The following is a 20,961-nucleotide window of genomic DNA, read 5'->3' on the forward strand; positions in this document are numbered from 1 at the left end:
TGAGCCGGAACATGAACAAATATCCTTATTGGTAACCAGTGAATCGGAACATGAGCCGATTCCGTTTTATTAGCGGAACGCCGCTGGACATATATCGGTATTAGTGTGTCACACGACTTCTCGAGGAACTGGTCGCGATAATTGCAGAACGTTGGAATAATTTTTCGAAAAGTGCACGGTTGATGAAATTTTAACATTAAGAAATTTAGTCAGAATTTAAAAACTTCAGATCTCTGTTTTTAGATAAGAATTTGTGTTAATTTTTGTATTTGTTTCACGAAAGTGTTTTGAGTCGATTGAAGTTATAAAAATTAATTCGAAGGGGTTGAAGTCAGGATTGAAAAGAAATAGAATTTTTAAAATAATAAGTAAACTATAAATATTTTTAGTCACTTATTATTTTAAAAAATCTATTTTTCCATCCCTAGTAGAAGGCCTCCCTAACCTCTAAAATACCTTTCGAAAATAGAGGAATAGCATCGCCTGAGAAAAGACTTGTTTCGAAGCCGCCAAAATTCACTTCCACGAATAAATAAATATTTTCCGCGTTATTAAAAAATTCCGTCTGCTTTTTTACATATTCTGTAATCGACGCGCGACACAGCCGGTCGCTTCGGCCAGATAATTATAACAGTAATACCATTATTAAAGTTCCGTTATGTTAATCCAATTTGGCGAGCCAGGATGTCTCGATTTCGGTAAATAACGGCCGGCTAATGAGATTAATTAAACGAGAATATTTCATCCGTCGCGCTGTAATTCGGCGGCTTCCGAGCGACAGCATTTATTTGCATTGGCGCGGCGATCGTGGATCGCGCTAGCAACTAGTGTTGAACCCGGTAAAAAAGACGGCGGGAACGGAAGCCGGTCGGGTAAGAAAGAAGAAAGGGGAAATAGCTTTTTCCGGCTTTCGAACGTCGCGCAGCCTTCAAAATATAGGTTGACTAGGCTGTAGCTAAAGGGTTTGAAGGAGCCGGGTAGTTGAATACTTGGGTCACGCCCAAGTATTCTTCGATAAAAGCGTCGAAGTGCCTATGTACTATGACTCACGCCCCCTGCACCGCGCCGTTTCTTTCTTTTTTTTTTCTGCGACGCCGCGCGAGAGTTTCGTGTGCATCGACGCTCTACGCGTTGCTGGTTTTCATAACATGACAATTCCAGAGGCAAACTGCTCCCTTTGTGGCCCGTGAAAAACCTCGCGAATAGAAATGACAGTACCATTATGGGGGCCGACGGAGAAATCGAGAGTGATGTCGGACGATTTTTCTTTTACGGTCTACGCCAATGTACCTTACAAGGGAACATCGAGCAATTAATGGAAAAATCACATTTCACGTTTGTGCTTGTGCTACTTCGATTCGAAAAATTGCACGCTGCCAGATGCACTTGATAAACATAAATGTGAAATGTAAGTAATAAATGTAGCGAATAAATATAATCAATAAACGTAGATAATAAATACAAGTGGTTAATATAACGAATAAATGCAATTAATAAATATGAATAGTAAATGTAAGTAATAAATGTACTGAATAAATGTACAGAATAAATGTAAGTAATAAATGTGCAGAGTAAATGTAATTAATAAACATAAATAATAAATATAAACGACATACGCACGTACAAATAAATAAATGCAGATATTTAAACATTCATACGGTACATAAGTTTACAAACTACAAGAAAATTACGACCAGTATTATTTTATTTTAATTCTGGACGTATTCAATAATTTATTCATCGCTAAAAGCTCGAGCGAATACATTAATTCCATTTTTATAAAATTATATAAAACGGATCGCAATAAGTTTTCGAGACATTTTCAACAGTTTTCTTTATTCCCTTTATAAAACAATTCTTGACAGTGTTTGCAAAATATGTTCCCAAAATGTAGCGATCGTTATTTAGTAACGCGAAGCTATTGATTTTACGATGACAGTGATATTATTATGCACCCAGGCGTGAGCGAATCGATTGAATTTAATACCGATGCAATAAATATTTCGAGTGAATTAAAGTAGCAGCGCGGGTTCTTCGACCACGACGCGGAACACACACGCACACCGAATAATATTATCGCACTTTCTATTCAACGCGCAGGAACGCTAAATAGTAATTAGTTTCTGTCTAACGTAAATACAGGCTATAGAAAATATATCAGAGCCTAAATTACGCTGCATAAACACGGTAACACACGGTGTTCACATTCGTGACCCGAAGCAATAAGGAATTCATTAAGCCTTGTGCACCTCTTTCAGTGTGAACATTCCGGTTCAAAGTCGTCCGAAGGTCGCATTATTCAATCCCTCGTTGAAAAGAGCCGCAGCCAATGAACTCTGCTCTTTCATGCGTCTAGGGGAAGCTGAAAATTCTCTGTAGAAATTAATTAACGAATCGTGGCAATACAATGTTATCGTCGTACAAAAATTCAATTGCAATGCACATTTTTTTACCAAGCATTTTATTCTTTTATTAGTTATATTATACATTTATAGTTAGTCTATACTACACAGTTATAGAATATTCTACACAGAACTAATATTCTGCATTTACAATCTATTTATTATTTCTACCGCATCATTTATTCAACATAGTTGGCACTGCACTTTTATCCCCCAATTGATCGGCTCTTTTATGAAACGTTTTGGAACAATTTTCTGTCTTTATTAAAGCACGATATTGTATCCTATTCGGACGGATAAAAAATGCAGGTGATCAAATATTTGGCTGGAAAACAAAACGAAATGTTAACCAACACTGCGTAGTAATAAACTTCGAAGCTTGAATTCGTCTCTGCACGCGGGGCGGAAAAATGTTATCAATTTAATCGTCCCTGTCAAATTGCAATATTCTATATTTTGGTTTTAATATAAATCTGCAGTCTAATATATCAATTGAACAAATAGATTTTCTAGTATTTTTCTTTTGCTAAATTCCCCGATTGAAATCCACACAATTTAATAATAATACCAGTAATGATAAATTTTAGAGAACAAAAGGAAATGATAAAACTTCTATTTTCTTTATAGATAGTTAACTGCGCTAATATTTAAGAAAAATTTTTAATAATCACTCCTGTTTTTCGATTATTGTTTTTATAATTTACTTAAACTGTTTATGTAATTTAATTTGATATAATTTCAAAATGTAAATAAATTAACAGTGAGATAGCCATACAACCTCTTCTTTCTATTTTCAACCCTCAACTATAATGGCTGCCTCCAACCCTTTGCAATGAAATTGTACAGTATGCATATAAATATATTGTAAAATTAAATATAATATTATATTTAAGATATAAACCATCTCTTACAAATCCTACTTCAATTTTCTCAATTTCTTAGCCATTATCTAAACTAATCTTCCCTAACATCTCAAAGTTCAGATCCCTCCACCTAATTAAAAAGAAACTATTCCCTTTTAAATTACGTTCAAACACTTTGTATCGCTCACAAAGGTCTCGCCAGAGATCAACCCAAGCTTCTGGAAACCGAGACAAAAATATCCCTCCGCGGCGAGCGTAAAAGTCGGCGCGAGGTTTGCCAGAGAGGGGTCCCGGGTACCACGGGCGGGCATTCTTCAGGCGCGAAAGCCCATAACAGATTAACACGCTATAATCTTCGCGGAAAGCCAATAAAACGGCAATATCTTGTATCGGTGGGAGTCCGACGGCTGACGCGCGCGTTGCGCGCAGCGTTTCACGATCTCGCCGAGTCACGTGTGCGGCGCATCTTTTTTGCGGCCGCGTGCAGCAGGGAGCACGGGAGCGCGAGCGGCTCTCGGTTACCGGTCTTCGGGGCCCTCTGCTCTCTCGCCGGGGTCCGCTGCTCATCAAGGGGACCCCCTCCCGCTCATCAGGCACATCGAGCCGTGCCGCGCGACACACAACCGGCCGCCGATCAAAACGAAAACACCGCGAAGAGTACGACGACGGACGTGTAATTATGCCACAGGACGTTAGCCGGCGGAATTCTGCTTCGCGGAAACGCGTCCTCCCGTCGGGCGCGCGCGCGCGCGTCGCACTAACGAAGCGCCGCTAAAGAACTATGAGAACGCCTATAGAAAACCGTCGCCGGTTAGCGTGTCGGCATTTCAGCTGTGCGCAAACTTTGCGCGAACCGGTGGACACGCGCGACGTTCCTCGAGCACCGAGTTGTTCCGCCGCTCGAGTAGCCGATGTTTGCGTTTCTGGCAACGATTCTCTCGACGCGCTTGTATTCCCGATGTCCCGGGCGCGTTCTTTGCTTCTGCTCCTCTTCTTTTTTTTTTCTTGCTCCTGCCCTCCGTTTTGCCGCCTCGGGTCCGCTCGAGACCGGGATTCCTGTTTCGAGGGGAACGGAACACCGTCGCCCGTGCGCCACCGCGGACTTCTTTGGGTCACTGGCTCAAGTTCGTTTCCACGTTCCGGCGGTGTCACGCGAAATCGGTTGAGCCGATCAGCTGTTTCCATGCGGTACCGTTAACCCCTCTACCGCCGACAGGTCCACTTAATTGTCTCCCGGACGTCGCGGTCCGGCGAGCGACGATTTACTCGCGACCGAAAACCGGACCGCCGAAAACTCCGATTGCGATCCGCGCGCGTAACGGGTCTTCGCGCGGGATAAAAATTCTCTCGGTTATTTACGAGGAACTGGGATCAGTTGAAAATGCATTCTCCCTTGGAACAGTGTTTTATTAGCAACATAATGAGTTACAAATAACGCCGAGATCCGCGTCGAAGATCGCTGGTGTCGGGACGCGACTTTTTAAATACAGATCGCGCGATGTGAAGTTGTCTGCGGGTCTTTTCTTGGGAACCGCCCTACGCGGGAAATTTCTTTCTCCAGCGTACCACGCGATCTCCTCACTCGCATATCTTACCTTTCAGTAGCGTAGAGACATTATTATCGCTGATTAGATTCGCATATTTGCGGAATTAAATGAATGTCTGAACGCAAATATGTTGCGGTTGCTCTTCACAATGGGGAATTTATGAAGAATAGCTTTGACTGTGCTGCGATAAATTTACCGCGGAGGAAGTACGTGGTAACATCGATGCTGAATTATTCAGGTCTGCTTGTCTTTCTATTAATGATAAAATAAATGCACCGTTAGGACTGTCTGCGCTAAGAAGGAAGCAGGATACGTCTGGCTACTTGTCTTTCTGCTTCGATACTGATTTTACTGGAATCGCAGCCGTGCGAGTTGTCAGTTCGCAGAAGAGATTTTTTATAATAAAGAATAATGGCTAGAAAGTTCGTTTATGAACTGTTTATAAATTTCTAAAAATCTGAGAATCGCAGTTGAAGATTTCAGATTCAATTTAGAGCGTTAATAGCAATTTTATTTCCTAATCGATTCGTCGTTTTTACCACAGTATAATGATCTAAAAATCAAAATTCTGTAAACATTTTTTAGAAATTTTAAATTTTATTGCTGAGGTAATAATAATAAATTTCATATTCAAGCATCAAGTTCAAATATCAAATTCAATTGCTATTATATTTTAATTCATAAAATTTTTTAAATCTAGAGAATTAAATTATATGATATAAAAGTTCTCGATTGATTAATTTAAAACACTGTTCTGTTCGAATTTCGAGTCGAAGTAAAATTACGCCCTGATTTAGCACGGGGCTTCGAAGCTCGGTGCATCGTACCCCGACGGCGATTAGAATATTTCGGCATTATTATATAATGCGCGCGATATACGCCGGTATACGGGGCGTTTACCGCTCGATTTAGGATTATGCATATCCTTATGAATGCGGCCGTAAAAGTGTCAGCGCGCACCGCCGGACAGTTAGATATTTGACAACAAAATTATTCGCCGCTTGCCTTAACGTTCCCATCTTAAAATGATATGCGGCACGCGATTTTATAACTGCGTAACTTCTGCGTGATAGCACTTTTACGATAATGTCGTTAGATCGATCATTTGGTAGACCGCGTTCCGCTTTCTCGTTCACCGTACTCGAAACTCTATTTTATAGCGATCTCTATAGTATATACATAGTAGAGGAGAACTCTACTTCGCTGTAAACCGGAAACGAACGTAGTAATTAGACGGTGAATTCCTGTGAATTTACACGGCAAAATGAAACATAGAAAAATGACCAAAATTAACGGCGCTATCATCTCGTCTAGACTACAAGATACTTCGCATAGTCTTTCAAAACAGATCACGTTTAATCTCTGAAATATTTCGCTGTAACAGGAGGACAGCTCTAATTGGCGTGACGTCTTTTTTCGTCGTGGAAATTTTGAATAGTAATGGCTCGTTACGTTTTACGTCGCGCATTGAAACTCACCGTGACCGTAATGTTTCGAATTTGCTCAGTTTTAGCTGCAAATACCACTATAATGCATTTTATATGCAGTATGCTAAGTTTGCTGGGGTATACTAAAGAAAACTGTGTAACAAGTACTAGCATCTATGTTGTATATTTTAAAATAAATAAATAGGTTTATATATCCATTTAGTTATTCAGTTATTTTTTTATTAATACTGTAAAAATCAGATGTTTTATTAACAAAATATATACTTGAGTAGGTTGCAACTAAAGGACATTGGAAATATTTGATTTAAATATTTTCTAAATATGTCATAAAATATACTATATCATCATAATTATAGCATCATAAATATGAAAATAAATAATCAAAAAGTGAAAATTTTCCTATTACCTGAAACCTTCATGACATAACCTCCGCTGAGAAGAAAAAAGTTCCCATTGCAAATCGAGTCGATCAAAAGATGCCTCAGTCATCGTCAGGTTAATTCGCAAGACGATCCTTTAATTTCAGGAAATTCCTTGCCTCTTTTCATGCATTCTTCGCCAACTTCTTTCTGCCATAATTTCCACAAGCATTTACAGCACCGCCGGTCACCGCTGTCGATGAAAGAGACGTACATAATCGCGTTTTCTTCGCGGCTCTGAAATAACGAAGCGGCGCGGCTCGGAACTCGCGCGTTACCGTCTTACGCATCATCTTCACCCCGTTAATCTCCTCCGTCGTGACAAACGACCGGCGCGGCACGACGAACATCCGCGTTTATGGATTGCTTTTACAAGATCCCCATCAGAATTTCATTCTGTTCGATCTATTCAAGACGTTGATTCAATCGACGACAATAAAGAAACAGCTTGGAATTCTAAACCCGCAGCGGCATTCACGCGAAAATTACTTTCTCTCCACCGCGAACGCGTTCTCTCTTCCCGGGTTTTCGTTTCGCCGCGCAGCCCAGTTTCAGCTTACGCGGTAACAAAAAAAGAAAACACGCCCGTGTAATTTCTCACACGAACAAGAAATTCCATCAAGATCGAGCCATCGTCTGCGGGGCCGTTGCATTTAGGCGGGAGGGTTTAAACGGAACGTTTAGACCGATTCCACGGGTCGCGGATTAATCATCGTGTCTCCCCCCCCCCCCCCGTTCCCCCTTTCACCTTTCTAACCCGTTCTTCACGGCTGTATCGTCCACGAATCACGGCGTCTATAAGATAAAAACAATCGGGATTAATAAAGATATTTCCGGCGGCCGGTGAAAAGTGAATGAAACCCCCGATCCCATTCATGCGGCGGCGCTGCTCGCGTTTCTCATGTAATCACGCGCCCGTGGGAACGATGCTGGAATAAATTGGCTTGAACCGTGTCTCGGAATCGCGCTAATTGATTCGTCTGATCCGAGAGCCCCGCGAACCGCGCACGGCCGCCGGATTTTTGTTTCTCCTGCGCTCGAAATTGCCGGGGCGAGCCGACGGAAAGAATCATTTCATTAATCTGTCTGGTTACAATTTCCTGACCGTGCGCGCATGTTCCAGTGGCTGAAAAAAGGATTTGGCATACATTCCGTAACGGCGCGCATTTTTTAACAGCGGACTAGATGACGTGATTTTTTTTTTTAAATGTTCGAGATATTAGTTTACTGTGCAACGAGTAAAATACTTTTTGTTTAATTTTGCTGTTGCTCGAAGTGACAGAAAAAAAGGCAAACTTTTCACCTGTTTTTGATCTGGGTTTACAAATGGTAGGCTTTTTCTACATTGGCTGTTCATCCGTAAAAAGCTTAACAAACGCGAGTTTTTATTTCTTCTTTTCTGCGATGTCGAGTAATAGCAAAATTGAACAAATATATTGTGTTCATTGTACTGAATTTGGAACAATTTTTTTAAAAAAAGAGGTGTACTTTTAACACTTTACCGAATGGTTATTCAGCCGTAAATATACTTACATTTTCATAGCATTAGCGTTACACAGTATTTATTTTATTCGTCGCGAAAAGTATCTAATATCTAAAAGATTATATAATAATACTTTAATACTAGATAATAAATAATTTATTATCCTGAAAACCGATTACAGGTTATCGATCAGGGGAAAAAGATGATTTATAAGCTACCAATCGGTGAAATGTTAACAAACGTAATTTTAACATAACCTTGAAATTTTAACATAACCTTGAAATTTTAACAAACATAACCTTAACATTTTTACCTCAATGTACACAAATGTACCAATAATTCTACCGTTTGATCCCAATGATTGTAACACGCACAAAAATGCAATTTTGCTTGTTAATCATGCTAATGAAGAACGACGGTGTTTCCCGCGGAATAGAATTCTACAAAATCGTGGACACCGTACAATTATTTACTTAAACGAAGTAATTACGTCGCATCAAATCAACGTATGCATCGTCGCAACTGTAATTGCTTTTTCAGCCCCGGTTCGCGGCAAGATAAATGTTGTTTATAACAATTATCGATTATCCAACAGCGTTGCTCTCCATCCGCGCCGTTATTTGGTTGCACGGACCGCTAAAAAAATTGGAACGATCGCCAATCATTTCGTTTCGACTAGAAACAAACAACGCGAAACAAATTGCTACGGATAATGCGTGCGGTAGTTCGAGCTGAACGAGAAATTCGTCGAAAGAAAATGTGGCACGCGGAAAATATCGAGAGCCAAACGTTTTCGTTTGGAAAATTTAGTGAAATGCGCGTGGGGGGGGGGAGCGAGATTCGTTGAAAAATAGATTTGTTAGTATACGAAACTTGTATTGCGCTCTGCCGTCGTTTGTCCGCAAATATTGGCCGGCGCCGGCACGGTTCAGTGGCAAGTTTACCAGTTCCATCGCGAAATTTGACTATTTTACCCTTGGATGCAAGGTGTCCAAATTAGCGCTGCGAAACACACACGCGCGCGAGCCTCGATACAGGCTCAGGCTCCGCGCGGGTACACACGCTGCTGGCCGAATAGATATTCCAACATTAAATATTGCATTACGCTTGAATACGGCGTGGAAAGGGCGGTTAGCCAAAAACGCTTCGAAAACGCCGGCAAGTATATGAAGCCTGATACACCGGCTATTACTCAGCTATTGCCAAATATGGTGGTATCAATTTTAAAATGAAATACATCGCCGCTATTTTTGCCGCTGGTTTCATGGTAAACGACCGTCGAACGTTATGGCCGTTTCATTAGAATCACGTGGAAAACATTTTATCGGATAGAGACAGTTATCGGATACAGCGGCGTCGAACTGGCCGCGGTCGATCTATTACCCATGATTCATTACCGTCATTCGTCGCGATTAATATCTTCCGATGCGGTTTGCCGTTCGATTTCTTTCAACTGTTCTCAAACGTTTTATTATCTTCTCCACGTCTGTCTCTGATAGAGATCTCCGCGGATTTCCCGTAGAAAAATAGTGTAATATCTTTCGAATTTTGTAGACCCGTTGTCACCGTGTTATTCTTCTCTCTTTTGAGCGCGCAATCGAAGCAACGGCGACCGCGTTAAAGGCATGTAACTACGTTATCTTCGTGGTATGATGGGAAGTGTAATGAGGAAACAACCAACTAAACATACCCAAACAATGCGGCGTTGTTTCAGCGTGTTGTTTCTTCCGAGTTGAAAACAGGGATTGCTCGCGTTGTTTGGCTTCAGCGTTCGCGCGTATTCCTGAGCGATGATATTCGTCGATGTCATAGAAGGGGTTGTAGGACAGTGGCGTTTTCATATTCCAGATATATTTATTTAAGTTTATCGAAGTCTAGTCACTATTTTTTTTATAAGGTTCAGTCTTCGTAAATAAATGCAGTATCTTCGTTTCTTTAATTTTTTACAATAGGACTTCTTTGATTTTACTAAATAAGAATTTAATTATAGAATTGAACTACTAAATATCCCAATTTACTGTTACTTAAGAAATAATTCGCATTCAATACAATCTACTTAAGAACAAATTAAAAACAAATTAAGAACAATTTAAGAACAATTTAGCATATATTAACACAAGACATGCGATCCAGTCATATCTCATAATGGAACAATTTAAACAATACTTCGCGGAACATTGACGTCTTGAAATGATTCCCAGGAGAATTAATTTTTATCGAACAGCGATCTTGAAAGCCGTATGCAGACGAGAGCGCGACGCGAAGATTATCAGTTCAGTTATTATAAGGTATTGTTTTCGTTTGAATGGGTAAGAACGGATGCGGTCGCGTTTCCGCCGGCGGAACTCGCTGTTGCGCGCTTTAAAAACGGAGACGAACGCGCCGGTTGTAAAACCCGCGGTCGCTAGTTGTTTCCAGGAAGGTTACCAGCTTCTTCTTCGGTGCTTTCGTCGACATTAATTGAACCTTTCCACAAGCGGCGAGGATCAACCTATTCTCTTCGCCGCGTTCGCTATTCCTCCACCGCCGCCTCTCCCACTTCTATTCCTCCCTCGGATTTTGCTGGCACTTCACTCTCGATTGATCTCTACGAAAGAGTTTATTGCCTTTATTCCGGGTATTACATCCGGCACGCATCTTGTATTGCCACTCCGACGGCCCGGCGCCTCGTAAAAAAGATGATATCAGCGGCATTTTTTGAGCGCGCTCGCCGTCGCCTTCCGAGAAAAGGTGAGCGATCGACCTTTCTTATGGGCTTTTCTCAAGGGTGCGCTTCGGCGGCGTTAAAAATTCACGCGCGAAATATTTGATGGTGTCGGTGACGGGTCGCGCGAGGGCCGTGTAATAACGGACGGGGACATACGCGTTTAGAGGTATTCGATATAAAATTCAGATTTCTTGCGAGACAGTGCTAAATCTGAGAAAAGTAAGATATTTAGGAATTTTCTTCGGAATAGTTAATGGATAGAATTTCGGGAAGGGTAGTTTACTTTGAAGAATATACAGTGAGAGTGTTCCAATTATACAGAGTGTTCCAATATACAGAGTTTTCCAAAAGTTACTCGGAATTGGGAAATATGAGGTTCCTGACGTCATTTGAAGTAACTTTTTCCTCAGCGCAAATGCAATTCGTCGCTTTGTTCACGAGTTATTAACGAAAAACATTGGCCAATGAGAAGCGAGATCAACTGGCGCGGAACGGCTGAGTCAAAGAGCGGACGACGCCCAGTTCCGTTCATTGGTTCGGTCCTCTCGCGTCAGCTGATCTCAACTCTCATTGGTCAGCGTTTTTCATTAATAACTCATAAACGAAGCCACAGATTGCATTTTTGCTGAGGAAAAAGTTTCGTGAAATAATCTCAAGAATCTAGTTGCAGTAATCTTTCCGCTGTGAAATTTCACATTTGCCATTGCATATTTCAAATTTGCCATTAACAAAATACTAGGCTAAGTCCACTAATGTTTTCAGAAAAAGATCTTAAAATCGCGTTTTTGTTCACGTCCTCGAAATCAATAAAGTATAAATATCTACTGCAGCGTATAAAAACAATAAAAACACTTAAAATTTTCAATACATCAAATCTATCGTAAATTTCACACAAATGAAATACCTATAAAAGTACGATCGCGAGGCTGCTACAGTAATATTTTAATTATCCGAGCGTAAATAAAAATTACATCTCATCAAATATTTGGCCGCCAGATTTTACGAAACGTGTCGTATTTATTTTGGCGTGCAGCACATTTAATTCCATCCTTGGAACGACCATTTTGAACACCGTGCAAACATAGAATCAAGGAAAGAGGCGTCCCCCGCCAGGTATACAGTATTCTCCAGAGGTGAAACGGAAGCGCAAATGGATTGTGATGTACATTTGTTCTTTATGTAAGCCGTGGAAAAGTGACGATGAAAGCAGATTGCAGACGGCTCCGCTATTGCTCCGCAAATAGGTTCCGTGTTTTCAGAGTTCCTTTCGGTAGGAATACTCGAAATCGTACGGCTACGTGGTTACGCGATGGATACCGTCTTATTCTATTGTTTCTCTTACAAAAATCCGCGGATCATTTTATCTGTAATAACCGCGTAAACAAGTTGCACAAAGGGATCAATATTTCATTGTTCGTATTTTATCTTCAATGATGAGATCTTGTTGCATTATCCTATTCTGTTGTTTACGTTATAAAAATACTCGAATCATTGTACTTAGTTGTAACGACTTTGTGTAAATACATGTAAATAGTTCGAGATTTTCATTGTCTGTACTCTTTAAGCAGTAGATTATTATTTAAATGATCACAGTGTTCCTATGCAGTAAGTGATTGTATTATAAACAATGTGAGCTGCTTTTCGTATTTTTTGAAAATTTTGTATAGAATCGTAATTATACAGTTTGCTATATTATCAGTCACGAGATTCCATATGCATCGATTTAAAGATCTGATACACCCTTTAGGTTCTCTATAGCTTGAATTGTTTATATTCGTATAAAAAGATTGAAATACCTTGCAATCAGTAAATATTAATTTCTAAATATAAATATAGATATAAGTAATAATATAAATTTAAAAAATTAGCGTTTGGGTGACACAATTTTTAAAATCTAGAAAATTGTTTGTTCATCCATTCTTTAACAAATTAATCAATCTAAAATCTCTGAAAAATTGAATTAAATTCATCTAAATTTAAAAAAGTTACTACACACATATACGTTCATATTTATAAGAGATAAGAGAAAATATTTAAAACAATAATAGTTGTGACACTCATCTAGCATTCAGCCTTCTAAAAATGAAGCACCTCGGAAAATCCAGGTCGAATTAATGTGTCTCTCATCTGCATGAAGTCGTCTCGAAAAACCACGTGCTTTCTTCACTGTGTGTCGCAAGGGCGCAATCGTAGCTCGGATTCTTCGAGGACTATTGAGAGAACGGAAGAACGGGGGGAAAAGGAGAGAAAAAGAGAGAGAGAGAGAGAGGATCTAGTGGATCGTTTAATGTTTCCGGTAAGAAACGCAGACTCGCCCCAACGCTTTCGACCAACTTCTCGAGACGTTAGATTATCGTATAGTTCGGGCCCGCTCTTCTCTTCTTTTGCTCTCCCACCCCCTTCTTCAAGGTTGTAGAAAAAGTTCTCCGTTGTGCTCGTAGCGGCGTAGGTGGCCGCGCCGCGCTCCCTTACCTGTGTTTCTTTCACGTTAGAGCCCTTCTGGCTAAACTTCCAGGCCATTAATTTACATTAGGACATTTTTCAAGAGCTCCCGACGACCGTGTACCTTAAAATTGGCGAAGTCTTTTTTCCACGGCGTGTGCCGCCCCCTATTCTCCCGTCTCCCCCCACGCTCGTTCTACCACCCCGCCCTTTTCACAGGGTAGAACCCTCTCGAGTTGTTTGTGCCTCTCTTGTCGACGTCACGCCTGAATTCTTTACCATTAAATGGCAGCGAGGAAAGGACAGGCCGAGTGCGAGCTAACTTTATCGCCGCTCCTATTTTTAAGCTTTCAACGGTGAAAAGCTTCAGCGCGCGCTTCTTCTTTTTTTTTTTTTTTATTTTTAACCCCTTTCGCGTTTCATTTTGATATTTATAGCGGACCATAATCTGTAGTACCCCGCCGAGCTGCCGCCTCCAAGGAGAGCATTCGGATTAATTGCGATTAATGGCGACAGATTAATTAGACAGCGTTTTTAACGCTGCCGCCGCCGCCGCGACAATAAAGAGCGCGAACGGAGTCGGCGGGTATTTAGCTGACTGTTTGAAAAATGAAAAGGTAGAATTGCAGCGTTTTGTTCGAAACTCTTGAATGAATATACAAATTCGAGGTTCGCTGTGAATATGCAAAGCTGCTTGATGTAATTAATAATTATCACAATTATAGTATAAATGCTACGTATTCATAGAATATAAAAGCAACAGGTACATAAAAATCTGGCGACAAAATTTAACGTAATAAATATTTGCGCAAACGCACTCTGGCGACCGCCATGTTTCCTAACCTTAATTATAACACTGTACCGCGCGGATCGCAGTCGAGAAAAGAATAGACAATGCTACCTGAAATCGGAGCACGTTACGTAATATTCTCGCTCGCCCCCCGTAAACGCGTCGTATTTATTTTTCCTCCGCGTGTGTTTTTTACGTATCATTAAAACAACAATCGGCGGATTAGGTGGAAGCAACCTGGATAAGGTTTGAATAATTTAGATAATAGGGAACGCATAATTGATACACGGGTTCCCCAATTACTTCGTAGATTCGGACGCGATTAGTTACACGCGCATTAAAATATAATTTTCAGTAATTGCTATTTCACGTTATATTCATGAGCGGCGCTAATGGCGCGGGTGCCTTAGTTAAAAATAAAGTCGGTTGTTTCCATTGGGCACAGGATACTGTTCCGATGTTATACGATGCAAATTCTGCGATGCATTTTCTCTGTGCCATTAATGAACCAATAACCTATTTATGACTTCTCTTGTAATTAATTTGCGTTACAATTTAGAGACTTGTTATCCATATATTGCGAATATTTGTGTAACGATTGTATGTAACGATTGTATGTGTGTAAAAGGTTGTAAATTCGGTAATATTCTTTGGGCAACCGTGTTTATTATAAATGTGTAAGGTCCACCGACTAGTTATCGTTATAATTTATTTCGGTTACTGATAATTTATAACAGATTAATGATTATTACAAATTTATGCTTGCTATTTTCATTAACCAGTTTTTGACGAGTATACTAGTCATAACATAATTTCTTCATGGCAGATATATTCGTCGAAGACAGCTAAGAATATACACGCATTTTGATATTTTTTTATTAAATAACAAACTCCATATTCAAACAAAATATAAAGAAATTCAAACACGCGCAACGCAATTAGAATAATCTGCACTCTTCGAACGAGAGAGGCAAGATTAACAGTTTAATTAACATTGGAAGAGTGCATTCGAACGCCATAATAATATCATAATCGTCATCGAAAACAAGAATCGCTAAATAAATTTTAAGTAATTGTTCCGCGTATAATTCGCCATTGAAGATTTATCGGCCTATTAATCCGATATACGAGCGTGGCACTGTACCGCGCGTTGCGATTCGGCCGCGGAATATTTCGGCTGGAGGAGGAGGAGAGGGAGGAGGAGGGGGTGCCGGTACAGTTGGCAATAGAATTCGGCCGGCGAGCGTTGCTCTTAATCCTTTTTAACACGTCACGTATGTTACCGAATATCCTATTATCACGCAAAACGTGTTGGTAAATGTTCTAAAACGACATTCCCGTTTCTGCTTCAGCACACTCTAACGGGCCACTGCGGGAAGGTGATGGCGGCGAAGTTTCTTGGCGAGCCTTCAAAAGTAGTTACAGGCAGTTACGACCGTACCCTAAAAATTTGGGACCTGCGTAGCAAGGCGTGTAAGTAAGCAAAAGCAGCAAATGCAACGAGCGAGCGCGTCGAAGGCAAATAGAAACGTTTAACCTATCGGCGCGAGGCGTTTATTCCGGCGTTGGCGGACGCGCGCGAGCGCGCGGAACGCGTTTTCCGTGGCCGCATATAGAGACAAGAAAGTAAATGTACGGCATTAACGGTAATCGCGCGGTTCGTTATTCGCATTAGTCATGCCGAATACTAATACACTTAAGGACGCCTCGAGATAACAATAAAACGAGGCGAACGAAACGTACATGGACGTTCGTTGGTTGCGCGAGGCGCTGGTCATATGTTTAAGGCCACCCCCGTCGGTGGTAAGAAGCGGGCTTATTTTATGGAAATGTAATAGCTCGTCCCTAACATCGCCGGAGGATTTATGGGCCGAATAGAAGCCTATCGGTGCATCGATTAGCTGTTTAATGGTCACCGGTTAATGAGACCACACAAACGTGGCAAAAGTCTTCTGGTAGCTCCACGCCGTGGCTGAGATTAGACTGGAGAACTCTGCTTGCAATTATTGTCAGAAGACGAGATCAGTTTCGCGCGTAGTATTGTTCACATTATTGCAAAATTCTACACACGAATTCACCCCTAACTCAATACTGAAAAATGTCAAAAACAATATAGTTCAAAGAAGGAGGCATTTAAAGTCTAATTTTCTTAATAATAATAATTTGCTTTTCAAAAATAATGAATTATTATTTTCACTAAATTTCGTATCACTATATGTTGAATTCTTTATTATGCATTATTTTATCTCAATACTATTCCAGATAAGAAACATAAAAATGAACAGTGAGATAATGTCTTTGCCTTTCTGCATTACTCAGATAATATTATTTCCTTTTAAATATTATCTAAATATTAGTTATTTCTTTTTAAATATCTCAGTATTGAATTAAATATCTCAATATTGAATTAAACAGTGAGACATTAACACAGATAAGGTAATTGTGTGAGATAATTCGCGCGATACTCGTGCAAGTAGAATCAGTGTGTAATAGACAGACAGATCAGACAGTCCTGCGACAGTAGAGTGATACATACCTAATTTCTTTACACAGAATATCTCGATTATTATTCATTACTTACGGTAATACATTACTAAAAAATGTTAGCGGAATTTTTATTGAAAATATTTTCACTTTCAGTTCATTATTAACCTTTTGCACTCGAAGCCATTTTCACTGTAAATCCATAATAATTTTCCTGAGTCATAATATCTCCATTTTATATAACAAAGTGTACTTTTGTTCATACGAAATTAATTCTATTTTATTAATTATAATTTGCTATTAAACATTTTTTTAAATCTGAACTTTGTTGATATAAAAATAATTTTTGAACGTGATAGAATAATTTTTTTTTAGCGGTGCCTCAGAGTCCACTCGAGTGCAAAGGGTTAATTACTACAGCAAAACGCTTTCGTCTCTTTTATAATAAATGAGAATCTCATAAAAATTGATTTAAATCCTAGTCCGGTTATAAAATTGAGATCAGGTGTTGTTCGTTATGGTTAAACATTTCGCTGCTCATTTTGTTGTTACTGCGGGAGCAATTACAAGACGGCGCTTGGTGAAATACGACGACGATTCCACGGGAATACGTTATTTTCCGCGGAAGTTACGGCTCTCTAACGAGGAGGATCGACTAAAAATGATCTTGGGTCGCGTCCTCACTTTGTGGGATTAATTAAGCCGATAAGGTTCTTATCGCGAGTTACCGGAATCTCTCCTAACTTGCTTCAATCTGCACTTTTTCCTTACGCGAACAGTTTTTGGTCGCTAACATTGACATTGCTAATAGATGACGCTGTTCGTTCAAAGTGTTCGTAGATCAAAATAATTGATAAGTCAGCAGGGAGAACGAATGTTACAATTTTTAATACACTTCGCTGTAAAAACAAAAAGCATCTCAGGAAAATTTGTAATTTGGACTTTTATTTCTAATTCGATGCACAGGAAGTTACAGAGTCTTGGAATAAATCTGTTATTGTACAATTCATACTTGAATCAACGGAAAGCATAAATAATTTATACAGAACGCTATTATTATTATTATTATATTAAGAAGACTTTCATTCATAAGTTAAAAAAGGAACTCAGCTTTTAATTAAACACTGTGCTCACCATTAATGTTAATATATCCTTATCAATGCCTCAATATTCCATTATAAAATAAGAACAAATGTGTCCTTGTAATTTGTTGCACCGCATCCAACTGTAAAATGTACAATTCTATAACTTGGACCGTCAATTTTATTTCTATCTGCAAGGATCAACAGAGTCTCCTCATGAATCAATTACATTTTATTCGACAACCGCTTATAAAATTAAATAGTTTACACAGCGTCCAGAAGCTCATTTTCACACACTAAAAAACTCTTAATATTTCGATACTCCGCCACGGCAATAGATTTTCCAACTTCCCGTCAGATCCATTTTACATCGGCTCGCGCGGGAACAGTTTAAGTAGATTAATAGGAATGAATAAAGGATCGAAATCCTCTGAAAAGTTGCGCGCAAGTTCCGTCCAAAATTTTGACGAGCTACACGAGCCCGGGAAGCTCTTTATCAGCCGGTACATGAAAATGCAAGTTCCAAGGACCGACAGAAGTTCAACGCGCCGCGCGGCTCTTAAACATCCATGGGAAATTCGGTCGAAGACCGTATACCCAACGAGTGCTTTTCCCCCCTTCGGCGTCGCAATTAGCTTTATCAGAGCTGCCCGGAAGAGCTTATGCTCGCGGTAGTCATCCATTCGAGCAGTTCGATGGACAAGCGGTTCGAGAAGTCGAGACAGAAGAAGAAGAAGAAGAAGAAGAAGAAAATAAGAAGTCGCTCGTCGATACAAGATCCGAGAGCGTAGCATGGTAAACTTCGACGTCCGGTTTCTGTTCGCGAACGTATCAATCAAAGATAAAATAGAAGTAATCAGTGGCAAAACAACGGACGGCGTTGTACAGTCCGCGAGCGCCGGTGCTTTATACGAACCTGTTATCTATTCGATGGCGACTGTTACGATCCGGTGGGGGAGGGGGGGATCAGACTTTAGTACGGGTTCGGCCCGTTCCCGCCAGTCATCGTTCCCATCTGCATAGAACGGCGCGGGGCTTCGGGAAGAAATCCCGCAGGAAGCGAGACGCTCAAACATCCGAAGCGATCCCGATACGTATACCGGGCGGGGTCGATCGAATTCCTCGGACCTCGGACACCGCGGAATCTTCGCCGTTCTCACAACGATTTCGTGGACGGCGCCGTCCGCTCTACTCGTTATTTTTAATTGTAAATGTAATTACCTGCTCGCGTTTCCTGTCCTCCCTACGATCTTATCATTCGGCACCGGATTTTACGGATTTGTGAAACGTGCTATTGTCTGGGGCTTTAATTAAGCATCTGCTCGTGTAAATTGGAACGCGCCGACCTGTGTTTGCAGAGGCGTTTAGGGCCCGATTAGCATCTTTTAGCGCATACCACGGAATCGGAGGCGTTCAGAGCCCGCGCTGAATAATTCGCGTTCAATTAGCGCGATCAATTTCTCCGAACTAATTCGCGACAAATATTGGGTGGCCAAATCGGTTTCTGGTTCTTTAGCTGTAACATTTTATTTGTCATAAACGTTATTTGGACTAAAGTTCGAGGCGAGCGACGCAAAACAAATCACGTAGAGACTGGGCAAGATTTTCGGATTGGTAAAAATTGTTCTGAATATTTACAAAATTTATAAATATTTAAAAGAATCTCTTGGTAATATTTAGTACAGTTTCATGCTTTTTTATCGTCTTCAAACGCAGAGCTACTTGGTCATGTTCGCACTCAAATTAATAATATAGAAAAATATATAACAAAGCGTCAATTTGTATTGCTTTAATAATTAAACTAATCTGTATATTTCCAAAAGCGAAAGTTAAATTTTAGAACAGACTCGTGCACCTAACAGAGTCGTAGAACACCTCCGACTCTCCATCGTCGGCTTAATTAAAGTTAAAAGCAGATCGACGAAACATTTTCAAGCATTTTGCCGGATCAAAAAATTGCATCAGCGAAATCCGTTCGGTAGATTAATCGCGTGATTTCGTCCGGCGGGCGTCCCGAATTTTCCGAAATATTTCCTAAGTGATATACGGAGCCCCGAAGTTTAAAGCTCGAGCAAATTAGGCCTGGCCGCGTTTCGGTGGCGCGCGCGCGGGTCCGTCCGTAATAGCGGGTATCCTAAAAAGGTGATAACTTGCTGGCACGCGAAAGTAGCTATTACCGGAGAGGGGGGTGGGTGGGCGAACTAAGGACAACGTATGGCTCTTACGGCAAATACGGGTGGCGCTAAGGGGCCCGAAAAGTAAATTGGACCGGCGCGGCGCGGATATCGGGGTCTGCCAGGAAAGTGACCAGCTGATACGCGAGGCCGGACGCGCAAATGAAACGATCTCTCTCTCTCTCTCTCTCTCTCTTTCTCTCGCTCTCTGCGTGAGCCACGGTTAGTAAATGTATGCAGGATTTAGATTCGATTCGTATGGACCGCTGACTAATCTCGTGAAACCATATCATTCGAAGGACCGCTCCAGATATCGATTTACGCTCTGGACAACGCCGCTATAGAATCCTGAAGTACGACCCAACTAGGGTGGAATTCTATTGACACAGGGATTCACAGCTGCGGAGCCGCGTTCGACGACAATGTACCGGTTGTATTAATTTGCAATAATGCTCGAAAGGACCATCTTAAATTATCTGGAACGTGTACTTCTCGGGTACGCCAACAAACCTGCATTGCAAATCAAATTTTGCCGGAGTCGGAACAATCCCCGGCAACGATTGTTCTGTAATGTTATCGTGTGAAACAGCGGAACGTGGTATTATCGTAGGATAGTTTGCAATGTTATTACTGCAAATTAGCTATCTTGTGTGAAGCTCCATTTTTTTATAATATACTAATAGTACAACGTTCTGTTATCTTAACACTTCGTTCGATTCCTTTATTATACGACGATATGGCAAAATAATGCAATAATTAAATAATACAACGTTTGGAATATTATAAAAAATAATATACTCTATTGAGTACCAGTAGTACGAAATTTATATCATGATCAGGTGATTCTAAAAATGTATTTTTTATTTCGCTTACTCTGTAAATTTTACGTACTTTGTATATTTTGCATATACATATCGTTTGCATATTTATGTTTAAAAGCATATGCAATAATATATTCATGTCATTTGTTGTTTAAATGCATGTATCATTTTCGTCCGAATCAACTATCTTGTTAAATTAATTGGTTCTTGAAACATGCTTTTAATTATTACACTGTGTTAAATTGTAGCCAATCAATTTTACCGTAAATGCATGCAATCCACAGTTTTGTTATTATCAA

The 20,961-nt window shown here is 40.3% G+C and overlaps 1 protein-coding gene across 1 annotated transcript in view; it reads left to right on the forward strand.

Moving 5' to 3' along the window:
* LOC144468959 (autophagy-related protein 16-1-like) overlaps positions 1-20,961 on the forward strand; it is a 324,973-nt gene that overhangs the window by 259,222 nt on the left and 44,790 nt on the right. Inside the window, exon 2 of the mRNA XM_078178785.1 lies at positions 15,454-15,574. Within this exon, the coding sequence (XP_078034911.1) occupies positions 15,484-15,574 (91 nt within the window). The 5' untranslated portion in view covers positions 15,454-15,483. The remainder of the gene's footprint in view (positions 1-15,453; positions 15,575-20,961) is intronic.

The sequence above is a fragment of the Augochlora pura genome, chromosome 4, assembly GCF_028453695.1.
Source record: "Augochlora pura isolate Apur16 chromosome 4, APUR_v2.2.1, whole genome shotgun sequence".
NCBI classification, from domain to species: Eukaryota; Metazoa; Arthropoda; class Insecta; order Hymenoptera; family Halictidae; genus Augochlora; species Augochlora pura.